The sequence below is a fragment of the Opisthocomus hoazin genome, chromosome 6 (genome assembly GCF_030867145.1).
Source record: "Opisthocomus hoazin isolate bOpiHoa1 chromosome 6, bOpiHoa1.hap1, whole genome shotgun sequence".
Lineage (NCBI taxonomy): Eukaryota > Metazoa > Chordata > Aves > Opisthocomiformes > Opisthocomidae > Opisthocomus > Opisthocomus hoazin.
In genome coordinates, this window is record NC_134419.1 from 7,001,624 (window position 1) to 7,015,904 (window position 14,281).

Genomic DNA, 14,281 nt, shown 5'->3' on the forward strand with positions numbered 1-14,281 from the left:
TAACCAGATAAATAAATGTCTTTGTGACTTTCTTTGGTCCCCCACTTTTCCCAGTATGCCAGTCCAGTGCAAACCATGTTCTTGAATGCACCGCACAAACGCAGACAGGAGACAAACTCAAACTTTCAATGTGCAAAAGCATGGAAATCCATTTGGAGTAATAAATCTAGCGAGGAAAGTTATGTTATCACCTGTATTCTAAGGATGTGTTTGCTTATGGTAAAAACATCTTTTAGAGCATGGGGCAGCCAAGAAGCAAACCTCCTCCCAGGGCCCAGCCTTGAATCAAATGTGGGGAGAAGAGGGGCTCGGCAGAGTGCGAGTACTTGGTCTCCCGCAGCCGTGTGCAGGGCCGGGGGAGCTGTGGCCTCTTTGCCCTGGCAGCAGGCTCCCACCTGCCTGGCTTGGCCTTCTGCTGCAGCTCCTTGGCAGCTGGGTTGATGGTGGAGGCATTGGGGAGCGGGTGGCTGGGTGTCCATGGCCATGGAGCTGCACACCTGGGAGCTGAGAGGCTTTGCAGGCCTTGACGGAGGAATGCAAAGGCCACGTAGCTGCTGGAGACCCCGGTCACAGCATCCCTCTGTACAGTATTTGGTATTTTCACCGTCACGGTTTGGCAGGTCCCCCAGAAAACAGTGCAGCCCGGCTGCTGGGGTCGCTTCCCCATAGCCGGGCGTTGTGCGCTCACCCCCCCCCAGCCTCCTGTGCTGCCTCACACGCGTGGCCTGTGGCCACCCTTGTCCCTTTCCCAGAAGTGGCCATCTTCTCCTCAGAGGTGTCACCTTTCTCCTCTGAGGGGCCCGTGGTGGTGAAGCGAGGCCTCCGGCACCTTCCCTCGCTGGCCCCTTCTGACAGGCGCAGTCTGTAACCCTGGTATGGCTCTGTACAGAGGTATGGGGGGAAAAAAAAAGTTACGTAGAGACATGGCTGCACGTTTTTATTTTTCAGCGCAGCGTTCTGCAGGCTCACACCTGTGCATGTGGGGGCTGGGTAAGGCTGGCAGAAGCTGTGTTTTTGGGGTGCGAGCCCTTGGTGCTGAGGGGCTACGGGGCTGCTAGGCCAAATGGGCCATTTTAGCTCCATTTTCCCTTGTTTGAGGGGGCTATGGGTTGCCAATCAGCTGCCACAGGATTTGTTTTTCCTGTGTCCTATGAGGAAAGGCTGAGGGAGCTGGGCTTGTTCAACCTGGAGAAGAGAAGGATGAGAGGGGACCTTATAAATGCTTATAAATATCTTAAGGATGGGTGTCAGGAGGATGGGGCCAGACTCTTTTCAGTGGTGCCCAGTGACAGGACAAGGGGCAATGGGCACAAACTGAGGCACAGGAAGTTCCGTCTGAACATGAGGAAGAACTTCTTCACTCTGAGGGTGACGGGGCACTGGCCCAGGCTGCCCAGGGAGGTTGTGGAGTCTCCTTCTCTGGACATATTCAAGACCCGCCTGGACAAGGTCCTGTGCAGCCTGCTGTAGGTGACCCTCCTTCAGCAGGGGGGTTGGACTAGGTGATCCACAGAGGTCCCTTCCAACCCCGAACATTCTGTGATTCTGTATCCATAAATTACTTGGGCACGTTTAAGGATGGTGCACCCTGGCGTACAGCCATGGGGGTGGTGTTGGCAGCGGCTCAGCCGTGGTGAGGCATGCCGGCTTCCGCGAGGGTGAGGGCAAGCCCCTTGCATGACGCCATTTTGTGTGGTGGGCGAGTGACCCAGTTTTCAGACGTGCTGTCTGACTTCTGTGGAAGGCCACGAGTGCTCAGCTCCACCAAGCGTCCCCATAGCTGTGCATGATAAACCTGCAGCTTAGCGGGACCATGGCCGCAGGGGAAATCCGGGACACAGGGCCTGGCCTGTGGCAAGGCATCAGCCCAAGCTGGCAGACATGTTGATCCCCGTTGGGGATGCTGCGGGGCCTTTGCAGTGTCAGGTGATTTTTATTACTGACCTGCTGGTAAAATAATCAAAAAGCTTAAGTAATGATGCCTTTTTAACTCCCCTCTGTAGATCATGCAACATTCATAAATGTTATTTAGGTACGCAGCGAGCAAATTTCAACAAAAATGCTGTCTTGCCTCAGGGTTCTAAAACTTCATTATGTCATTTATTAACTGTCCATCTGTGGCAGGACCTAATTTTTCTTGATACACTGATTGCCCACAGCTTCTAGAAACTGCTTCTTCTGGCACTTCAAGGTGTTAGGATAGAGAAGTCCTGGGATTAAATGGCACTGCTTTTTAAGTGGCTGATCGATGCTTTGGGGCTATGAGATGCCTCTCTACAGCCTTCTTGTTCAGGTGGAAGAGGAGAGGTATCATTTTCATCCTCTCTTGCTCAGTACTTGGGAAGCTGATTGACTTTGCATAAATACCTTTACTGGGGCAGGATAATGTGAAAGATGGTTTTAATTCAGAATTTAGGTTCCTCCCTTTTCAGTAGATGTGCAGGCCATATATAGCATTATCATCATTAATACCAATGGAAGAACTATTTGAAAACATGTAATTTTTTAAAGAGAGAAAATGGTCTATTTAATAAGCAAATCTTGCCAAACTGATGATTCCAGAATACTAAACAATTGTTCAAACTGTGGAACGTTACACATTTGAGCGGCCTTGTCATAATAAATGTAGATCTGTTGCTCTTTACACTAGTATGAAAAAAAAGGGAATTTTGGCAATGCAAAATAGTTACAAGAGAACGAGCTTCACAGCTTCCTTGGTTCCAGATAAATTTGGCAGATTTTTTTTTCATAGTTGCATTCTTGCATGTACTGTGATTTTTGTTTCTGCATATCTTCCTGTGTCTCCATGTCTTTGATCACAGTCACCTTTAATTGAGGCACTTACAGTTACATATTGTTTAATATGTGTGAGTTCGTGCTTGTGCTTGCCACTTTTTCCCTAGATTGACTGACCATCATCTACCTAGATCATTAAAATCAGAAACTGCTTTGCGATACCAAACATACAAGTAACCCCTTGTACTAAAAATAGGCAACTTATTTTTCCCGACTTTGTTTGAGGTAGTATTTTCAGAGTAATTTGTCCAGTACTACTGCTGCTGTGTGCAGGGTGCTGGTGTTTTAACAGCAAAAGCACAGTGCATTGGGGGTTTGAGGCCATCACAAACAGGCAGTGCTGTTGCTGCGCTGAGCATTTCAGTCCTTCCACTTAACAACCAGCCCTAGGTTCTTAGTTGAAATCCCTGCTGATCTACTGAAGCAACTCTGTCAGTTCATTTTGGTTGAGTTAAGCTTGAAAATAAGAGTGAGGGGTGGTATTTGGGGGTTTTTTGCGTGTTCCTGTAGAGTTCTGTTCCTGGAAGGGGTTGGCTGGGTCAGGCACAGGCTGGAAGGATGGGGAGGTCCTTCTTGCTGAGGAAGCCTGTGCCAGGAGACCTGATTCAAGAGGCACCAGCATGTTGCAGAGAGGAAGGTGGCAGCACAAAGCTGAGCACTTCTAGCCCATGCACAGATTTGCACAGACTTGAGATAGCAAGGAGAAGGTGGGAAAGGGCCACCAGGCCCCGAGAGTGTGTAAAGAGCCACGGGGCCTATGCACAGGTTACAGCAACTCGGCATCACTGGGATGGCCAGAAGCAAGAGCCTGACTGCAAGGAAATGCTAGGTAGGAGAAGCTGAGTATGAGTCGGACTTCTGTTCCTCTCCCCAAATTCCTTTGAGCTTAAAGTTACGTTTCTTGGATTTTGTTGAAATAAACAGTGGCAAATTTTTTGGCCCCCTTTTTTTTATTTGATCTCTTTTGGGGAACACATACGGGACATGTAAGCAGCCATACCTCAAAATTAGTGTTGACTTGGGACTTTGTTACAGTATGTCTCAGGATTGAGCCATACAAAATGAAAGTAACTTTAAAAGTACAAACAGTGTTAGAAATGTCTAGAACTATGTTTAACCTGGGCTTTTTTCTTTATTTTATTCTTCCAGCCAAGCAAGTATGTCCAGCTGAAAAAATTAGCTGTGGAGACTTAAGCAACAAATGTATCCCGTCGTCCTGGAGATGTGATGGGCAGAAGGATTGTGAAAGTGGTATTGATGAGGCTGGTTGCACTCCTGGTGAGTTAGAGGAATACTTTAATATGTATGCAACATATCCCTTTAGGACTATAAAAGTCCTAGAGTGACTATTACAAATTGCATGTAAAGGGCTGACTTTTCCTGCCAACAAATTCATCCACTCTGCATTTGCAATGCTAAGTAGTGAATTTTAGAAAAAGAGAGGAAAGAAGGATTCTCCAGTTGGAGCTGGCTGGAGAATATAAAGTGAACTCTATGGATAATTAAGTATTCATTTACTACTGTAGCAGAATGTAGTTAGCGTGGAACATGATTATCAGGGTTAGTACCTAGATGATGTGGTAGGGACTTAAATAACAATTTTCAGACTTTCCTATGTGGTAGCTCAGCAGCTCACCACCATGTCCTTCCTCCTGCAGAGTGTAACCCTACAGAAAAAGGCTAGCTTCTGCTGGGGTGTAATAGGTAGGGCTGGACACTTCTTTATTAATAGCTTGTTGGTTTCACTGGACAGAGAGAGAATGATATACTATTTACTGTAACAGTTTTAAATTCAGTCCCTAAATGGCCATTGCCTTTTACTAGGCCTTTCTCTGCTGAATGAAAGAGCTCTTTAACAGTGTTTTCCCTCCGTGAAAACTCCTACGCTGTGTAATCAAGCCATTTCTCAAACTGTCTTTTTGATAGACCAAACATGTTTAGTTCTTTATGCTTCTTGTTGTCAAGTATTTTCTTTTGAATGAATGCTTGACTCATTTTTGTGGCTCCCTTCTGTATCCTAGCTGATTTTCCAACTTTCTTTTTATACAGACCACGGGAACTTTGGGAATATCAGTTTTACCAATCTGTGCAGAAGTAAAATCACCTTTCTAATACTGTTCTTATATAACTCTGTTTGTCTTTATTAAATTCTTTGCGTGCAAACAATCCCAGGCTATTAAGAAGCTGTCTCATGCTCTGTGTAGGTATTCACCCATCTATCAATATTTCTGGTGTTACAAGTGCTATCAGCAATGTTATTTTTACTTCCAGATTACTGGTGAAAGGGTTGAATGATTACATGCAAGTACACATTGATGTTTCTTCAGTTGAAAACTGAATTTTGGACTCTAATACGTAGACAGTTCATAATCCACATCATATTTTTTACTGACGTTGTGTAATGAAATGTGGTTTATGTGAACATTTTGTGGTTCTGAGTAAAACACTGTGGATACATTTATTTCTTCGCAGTCAGCTTTGTCAAACAAAATCTAGTCTTACCAAAGATTTTGCTGTCTGAGCAACCTGTTGCAGTGTTTAGCCACTCATTGTAAAAATATTTTTCCTTTGTCCTTTTTTCACTTTTTCCTGTGTCACATCTTTTGCCCATTGCCTCTTCTCCTTTTGCTGTGCACTTCTGAGAAGAGTTGGTCTTCAGCTTCACTGTATCACCCATGTAGGTATTGGAAAATTGAAAAAAGATCTCCCTCTAACCGTCTCGAGGTTAACTAAACTCATTTCCCTCAGCCCCTCCTCTTATATCATGTGCTCCAGAACCATATCCATCTTGCTGGACTTCCACTGGACCCTCTCCAGGTTGCATATGCATGTCCTGTACTGTCAGGGTGGCACAAAACTGGACGTAGTATTTCAGATAGGACCTAAGAAGTACCAGCGAGTGGAGAATAACCACTTCCCTCAACCTGTTGGCCTCACTCTTGCTAAACAAAACCCAGTGTGTGGTTTGTTATGTGTGAAGCTCAATGTGAGGGTTCGATGCGACTCACTAATTTGATTAACTACAGATTAGACTAAAGTTTTTCAAAGCGTCTCCATTCCATATTGCACAGGACTAGGGGTCCAGGGGTAACAGTGACAGGTGCTTGCACTGAGCCTGTGCAGCGTAGTTCCAGTTGGGCGGGCTCGCATGGAAAAGGCATAGATTGCCTTTACGTTGTCTCCTGTTTCATGTGGAACTGAGTGTGTTTGCATGGACAATTCCAAAGTAATAAATTACCATGATGTGTAAGTTGGTGATGTGCTTAGAGCCCTGGTCCTGTGTCCTTCAAGCTGATGATGTTTTGGCAGTTTTAAAGTCTTTTGTTTGTTTTCTGTATGAAACTCTTAGTGTTCTCTCTATAGCACAAAACAGCTTTTACACTGGTGGCTGCCTCCACTAATCTAATGCTACTGCTGCTTACACCAGTAGGAGTTGTCTCATGGAGGCTTTTATTTATAATAAAAATTTACTTGAACTTGCTTTGAACTTCTTTTTTTTGAAGGCTCTAGGTAACCCCCAAAATAAATGTAAATATGTTCTGAATGCCACATAATTTCAGCATAATGATGCTATTAATGGATTTAGAAATAGCTGAGTGTTTCCCTCCTGGATGTTTCAGCATCTCTAGTCTTGCTGATCTTCCACGTTTTTAGTGCACGTGCAGGTTCTTAAAATGGAAATTTAATTCAAGGACAAATTAACATCTTCTGATGGTTGTTGGATAACTCATGTGAAATGAATTAGTGACTTCCATTTATTTCCTTATGACTGAATGTTGTCCCCACATCAGCAATCTGCCGAGGTTTGCTGCTGTGTCTGAACGTGGGATGGGTTGTTCTCTGGCCAGGGGACCAGGCAGAAAAGCACTGACAGGCAAACTTGGAGCTTCCTGGGTGGGTGCAAACATCAGAAGCTTTCAGTCCTAGTATCTGTTGACTCAGCGCCTTTGAGAGGCATTAAATTCACATTGAGAAGGAAACAGGAGGCACTGCTGAATGGCTGTAGTGGGAGCATTTTCAGAGAGGTTGCTTCTCAAATTCAGGTGTTTTCCTCGTGGATGAGAACAAATGTGTTAGCTGTTTAAACTCTGAGAGCTTGTGGAGGGTTGATAGCTATCCTCTCTTTTATCCAAATCTGATAAACCTCCTAAGCCTATCCACTGATACTCTGTTAACGTTCCCATTTCTTCTCTGTTTAGAATCCATTTTCTCTTATCTCAGCAGCACACAGTATTCTGAGAAAAAGAAGTCTATTTCTAGGTTCAGACTTTGTTTTTAACCTCTGCACTTATGTTTTTGTTCTCGTTTTAAATGAAGCTTTGGCACTGACTGCAGCCCCTTGGAGCAGAGCACCCTGTCATAGGCTGCATCTCTCACAGAGCTGACCAACTTGTCTATAAATAACACATCTTTCTGGAGAAATGTTTGGAAAGGAGTTTATTTGTGCTCAGGATAATTTCTACAATGAGGGCTTGCATGTGCAATAAACAAGTGGATGACCTGAAGATATTATAAGTGAGGGCACCCAGAAGAAAAACCCTAAGCTCTTTCTAAATCCATGTTAATAAAGCTATTACTTCAAGCTTCTGTGACACTCTAAACATATTTTAACTATGGATACTCCTATTTCTTCATAGGAATAACTGGTCTTAGTATTATAATTCTTCAAAAGAACTTGATATGGAGTTTATGAACATTACTTGAGTCTGCATTTCTGCATTGGTAGTTTATACCACTAACAATATTGTGCTGGTATCCAGATACAAGAGCAGGGCCTGGTTGTGCTGAGGCTGTGCAGATGCCTGTCCCTGTGTCAAAATGTTCACAGTCCACATTAAGGGAGGATCTACTGCAGGAGAGTGCAGGAGAGGAAAAAACGATTATGGTAGGAGAATCATCCAAAACTGTAAAAACAGTGCGAGTGTTATGGTTCTTCCTCCTATGTCTGCTTCTGGCCTCAAACAACTTGCTTTTCAGATACTGTTCTGGATTTGATAATTCCTGATGGATTTTTCTTCTCAGAATTATGTAATTGCATTTTGAATCAATGTGAAATTTATCCAGCATAGTCGGTGTAGGCACTGGCACACCCAGCTGGAGGGAGCAAGCTGCTGTTTAGAAATTTGGGGACAAAAGTGTAGAATACGAAGAAGAGAAGATTCTGTTTGAGTTGGGTTTTCCTTTGTGCTTTGCATCAGCCACGTCTTTGGTGCGTCACCTTGCACAAATGGAAACAAACTGGTGCTCTACATCCCTCTCCTTTGCTTTTGGTCGCTGTTGGAGGACTTGCTGTTTTGATTGGCACTCTGTGGGATCTGAAAAGGGGTTGTCACAGAAGTGCTGAGAATATCTTTCCTTCAAGGAAGGAGAGAATTTGCAGTCTTCTGTGCTATCCTTGTGTAATCTCCTTTAGACAAAGGGTTCAGCTGTGGTTGGCAAGCTCTGGACTTACCTGAGTGCAGGTATGCTAAAAAAAAAGGTGCGCCATCTCAAACAATGGATAAGTCAAATATTTCCTCTGAGCTCCTCATCTCCCCCTGTACAATCTAGCCCTATAGAAAGCTAGCCTTAGAGTAAGCAGAGCAGACTGTATTCATCTGAAATAAGGGTCCTGTTTGCCATGTCTGGAGTGAGAAACAGCAGTTAGATAGATGAAATCCATGCAAATAAAAACTTCCAGAGACATGTGTAAAACAACCTTTGCTGTCCTGTTAGGCCTGGTCTGGTACCAGTATTAGGAAAGCAGTTGCTCTCATAAGCAGTCCAGGCACTGACCCCATCATACTGCTTGGAAGCCATTATCAATGGATGGTAAGGCACTTTATTGTTGTTGTTCACCCGTGAGCAAGGAGCAAAAATGGTGTGATTTGCACCCTGTGGATGAACTTCCCAAGGAAGCAAAGGAAACTGTGAATTATTTAATGTGCAATGGATAAAGCACCAGTGATTAGGGATCCAGATTTGTGTCTGCACAGGCTGTAATTGCACCAGGATTAATTGCAGGTATTAATCCTTGCATGTAGGTAGCTAAGTGCCTGTCTGCCTAAATAATTTACTTCCAGCAGGTAGGCTTTAGGTCCACTGCTAACTTCCAGTGCACAAACAATTTATGAAAATGCAAATATCTGCTTTTTTAAAATAGAATAGTATATAAAAAGAAAAAAACCTTATTTTTCAGTTCTTTGGAGCAGAAGTAATTTGTGTCTTTGCAATACTAAGTGTGTTGTAGTCACAGATCAGGTTTAGTCCTTTAACATAGACATCAACAGTTAATAATGTAAGAGCAGTCTTGAATTTGCTGGCTTGGAGCTGCTGGCTTCCTCTTTCTTATTTCCCTGGTTGATGTTTTCTGCTCCCAGTGTACCTAACCTTTGTCACAATTGATTGGACAAGCTTAGGAATGCGTTTACTGAGACTAAAAAGAGAAATTAAATATGAGAGACTGTAATTAAAGCATCACAGCTCAGGGTCAGTCTGGACTTTACTAACTACTGCAAAACTTGTTAAATCTCTGCTAAGAGAGATACTAACCAGTATTTTGTCAGCCGGTCAGGAACGCAGAGAGCATTTCAGCATGGCTTTAGAACAGAAGAGCTACCTGGCCAGTAACAGCTGAAATGGGCATAGAATCATAGAATGGTTTGGGTTGGAAGGGATCTTATAGATCATCCAGTTCCAACCCCCCTGCCATGGGCAGGGACATCTTCCACTAGACCAGGTTGCTCAGAGCTCCATCCAACCTGGCCTGGGAGGGGACAGCCACAGCTTCTCTGGGCAACCTGGTCCAGTGCCTGGAACAGCTGTAATGTGCACCCCTGTAATGCACACATCCCTTGTTCTTCCAGGCAGGTCTCTGGGATGGTCTACAGAGAGATCAAGGCTCTGGCCTCATCTTTTCTGAATGCGTTGCTGGTTTTCACCTGGACTGATTCTTCCATCCAGCATGGAAATTGTGTCTTGTAGATGAGGAGTTGCAAGTGTACAGTTTTCCCCTTTCCCAATAGTCAGATACAGTGAAATGATGTAGTCATTGATATATTGATAGCATCATAAGCAATTTTCCTATACCGTGATTTATTCTGCTTAACTATAGTACAGAGACAGTGATCCATGGGAACTTGTGCAGGTAGCAGACATACTTACACAGATATCGTAAAGTTGTCCAAGAGTGAGAGCCAGAAATTCCTGCAGGAATCTCCTGACTGTGACAGCCTCATTACCAAGAGCATCTTCTTTTGGACCCTGGTCTTCCAGCTTTTCATTGCTGACTGTATATCTCAGAATTAGTTCTAGATTGTCAGCCCTATGATATGGTATGCCAGATTAAAAGTGAACAAACTGGGTAAAGTTTTTTTAAATTAATAAAGGAAACAACAGTAAGCCCAGTCTTGCTCAGCTGTAAGCCACATGTCCTTGCCATGGTAGCTCACAGCCCTCACATTTCCATGGTACATACATCAATTACAAGATCCTTGGGGTAGTACTTTTCACTCTTTTCTGGCAAACCTCTAGGCATATGTGTGATACTCCATAAAAAGCAGCAGTGCTTGCAGGTGAGGGGCCCTTTTCTCAGAAGGTCGAAGTGCAGAAAGCTTTCAGAATCAACTCTTTCCAATGCCCTGCTCAATAGCCCTCACGTCACCTGAGAACCATTGGCAGAAGGCAGAACTTAAAGCAGGCTAAAGCTGGTCTGATCCCTCCAGCAGATCTACCTGGTGATGAGCCAGCTGAAGTGGGGAAATTACAAAGCTGATTTAAAGCCACCTTCCTCCACACTGCTCCTGCACCTACACTCCCATGAAGTGACATTTCTGTTGACAGTTAAATTGTTTTATCATCTTTTATCATTGTGCTGTAGCAATAAGGAGCATCATGTTGTCTCAGCATTGTTTTCTTCTTGAGGCAGTAAAAGGTACCTATGTTTTGCATGAGTCACGCTTCCAGTGCTAGTTATGGGGATTTGACCATACTGATTCTGTTCATTCAAAATCTCCACAGAACCTACTGAGAGCTTTTTACTTGATGACAAGGTAGCACTAATTTTATCTTCCTTTGCAGCTTGATTAAGACATGATTTTTTCAAAGTTCTATTTGTTACCTTCATTAACAGGCTGGGTGCACAGTGATGTGCTGTTCCTCAGTCAGCTCAGAGGGAAATCAAACCCAAAGGATCACATTTTGCCATGTGTTGCCCCTGCGAAACCCACCAGTTTTAATGGGGTTAAAGCCCATAGTAGTACATTTGTGCCTGTAGAGGAAATATTTATCTGCTATCACTATGACTATTTCAGCATGTGATGCAAAGAGACATGGCTAGCCTGAGATTCCTGTCATTTTTATAGAAGGTAGCTGTAATTTGAGTACACTTGCCACGGAGGAGGAATCGACAATTATTTCCAAGAATGGAAAGAAAATTATTGTAGATTTAACAAATGAAAGTCCTTCATAAATAAGATAAGGTAGCACAGCAATGATATCCTCTGGGCTTTATATGATGTTTAATTACTGGACAGCTGGAGGGATTAATGCTTGTGCATTATGCCCTGGCTCTCAGAAATTAAACGTGTACAGCTGCCACTTTATCACTGCTTAAAGTATTAGAGCTCCTTCAAAAGCGGTAGTAATTGCTGAAAAATCCCCATTGTTATTTAGGAAAAATCTCAGTCTGTAATCATATTTGTCTTGAGTTCCTTCAGAACAAAATAGCAAGAAAAATGAGATTGGTAGTTACCTTTAATTGCACTCTTAGGAAAAATGAAGGTAGTTGCATTTTTAGTATATTGGATGCTTCTTGTAATTAAATGTAAAATACTGCGTGAACTTAGTTTAGAGGCAAGATAGTCATTACATAAGTCAAGAATTAAACCTGAAAGTCATGGCCTAAGCTGTGCCAGGGCTCTACCTGCAGAAGGTTAGGACAAAATGGCTTTGTTTTCCCTGCTGCTGTCTCTTGAGCTGAGGCTTAAAAAAGAACAGACTTGTGTAACGTTCTGCAAATGGAGTTTCCCAGTACTGAGTGGTGTCTCACTCACCACATCAGGCTTCGGTGGTGGCTTCTGCACGTTTGCTCAGTTATAGATAAATTGTCCATATCAGTATGTTTCATGAATAATTTATTCTTTAAAGCATAATAGACGAAAGCACAATATGAAAACAACACAATTTAGAATTTGGTACTTTTACAATGTTTCCCTGGAGGTACACTAGGAAAAAAGAGTGGGATGCAAAGGACATGCTGCAAGCATGCGCGCACGTGTGCACACGAGTTTTCAGAGTTGTGGAAGAGCGGTATGAAAGAACTGGTCTTATACAAAGATTTGTGGATAATTAAAACAAAACCCTAATACTGCTGCACTGCATGTTACCTGTGCAGACACACAAAAGCTTTGTCCTGCAGCTCTTTCTGTGCTTTAGCTGGAGAAGTTGTCTCCGATTCTTCTTTCCAGTCTTACATGTTGTACTGTCAGAGGAGCAAAAATTGACCTGTAGTTGTGTTTATCTTCTGGGCAGATGATTTTTCGACAATTAGAGCTCTTGGAGTTGAAACACCCAAGACATCGTATCTCTTATTGCCAAATATGATTGTATTTCATGTCCCTGAAGTGCTTTCTTCATAAGAATGGACCTATAATTCTGAGCTTATCAATTCAAAAAGCAAGAATCTGTTTAGTTTTAAGGGAAATCTCCTGTAGCTGTCAGTGCCAACGATCGTGTTATGATGGCTGATACGTGGGTAGGAGTTCCATCTTTCAGTGGCCATGGGTACATATGCGTTACACTAATTAACAAGTGCTTAACAGTTATGCTTCCTGAGCATATGATCTGAAGACTAAATTAGAATCAGTTAGCTTGAACTCAGCACAGTCCTACGCAGGAGAAAATGCAAAACCGAAAAAAAGCTGATTTATGAGTCATGTTAATGGATAAAACAACATCTGAAAGTTATCTTAGTGGCTGAAATCCATTATTTTCATATAGAGGAAGATATAATAGTTGGATTAGCGTTGCTTATATTTTACAAAGAAATTTGTTTCTTTCGTAAAATATAACTGGGAAAGTTTAGTTCACAATGAAGTACACTTCAATACACTTCTTTTTTCCAAAAAGTTTAAAGTAATTGCTCATGTTGTACAACTGATTCTTCTTCTCAGCCCAAATCCAGCAAAGAGCTGCCTTCTATTTCAACGCTGTAGAAACCAAAGGGCAAATCCTAATGCCATAGAAATCTCACTACTGTTAAAGTGAGTGCCGTTAGCACACAACCTTTACGCTTTTAATTGTGGTAAGTGTCACTCAGGGCTTAAATCTTCCGTTTGAATAGAAAATCTAAGACATTTTTTCTCAAATTGATTTATGTTCTTTTGTGGAATTGTGGGTGCATTATGTGGGTACGTTGTTTACATCAAATAATAGCTGTGCCCCCTAATATCACAGAAGTGAAAGCAATTAGGGGGTGATTGTTTCCTGAAAAGTCTGTCAATCTCTCCCCCTCCCAAAACCACCACAGCGGTCTTGTCTTCATAGACTTAGTCAATATAGTATGTGCTTGTATTCATAAGCTTGAATGAATAAGCTTGTATTCATAAGCAAGAATTACACGGAATTCTGCCAGTTGTCTCATTGTGTCCTCGATGCTTCTTTTTTTAAGGTACTTTTCCTTTCAGATCCGTTGTCTTACAAGCTCTTTTATTTCAAAAGCATCTTTTTAATTGTTATTGCACCTACATTCATATTCCATTTTGGATCTCTTCCTGGAGAGATGTGAGAGACAGTTGGGTAAACTGGGGGTGTGAGGTGTGACAACTCTCAGCGTTTCCTTGTTTTGTCTGTGCTCCAGAAGAGTTAATAGTGCCATGTTCTAAATGCAATGAATATTTAAGTCTGATAGTGAAGTAAACTGCAATAAGAAGAACTATCTCCTCTTACAGAGAATTCCCATCAAGCAAAGTAAATTAGTAGAAGTAGAGATTCAGTGGGGCAGTGACCTCATTGCTTGCAATGTGAGTGCTGCTTTGCCCCTCATTACTCAGCTGAGTTAAAACCCGTGCACCCTCCATTGCTGTAGCTACCAGATTATCAGGCTGAGTCCAGGCTTTTCTGTCTGCCTTAGCTGTTGGGGCCATTGGCTCAGAAACATATCCTGTGGGTGGCCAGCGTGGCTTTTCTTTGCTCTGTTTTTCACAGATAAGCCCGTGCAGTGATTCCATCAGCAAAGAATTCTGTGTAAGAATTCAGATTTTTTTCTTTCTCTGCAAGTGCTTTTGAGGTGTGCGCAGTTTTCGTGATGTGAGAGTAGCTGCACAAGCATTAGCAGTGCATGTAGCTTTGTAGTGTCAGCTGCTGCTCCCACATTCCTTATCTGCATTCAATAAAGATAAGTATTGTAGATCATTACAAACCTCCAGGATTTGCATCTTAGTTATGACAGTGTAAAAGACTTGATTGATTCTGGTGGAACAGTTCAGTTTTCCAACTGGTTAAACTG

General features: G+C 42.7%; 1 protein-coding gene across 4 annotated transcripts in view; it reads left to right on the plus strand.

Moving 5' to 3' along the window:
• Positions 1 to 14,281, plus strand: part of LRP8 (LDL receptor related protein 8) — a 198,359-nt gene that overhangs the window by 148,707 nt on the left and 35,371 nt on the right. For all 4 annotated transcript variants that reach the window (XR_012764382.1, XR_012764383.1, XM_075424452.1 and 1 more), the window contains exon 4: positions 3,946 to 4,074. Coding sequence is in view for 2 of the 4 variants with exons in the window: in XM_075424452.1 (XP_075280567.1) it covers positions 3,946 to 4,074 (129 nt within the window). In the remaining 2 variants the exon portion in view is untranslated. The remainder of the gene's footprint in view (positions 1 to 3,945; positions 4,075 to 14,281) is intronic.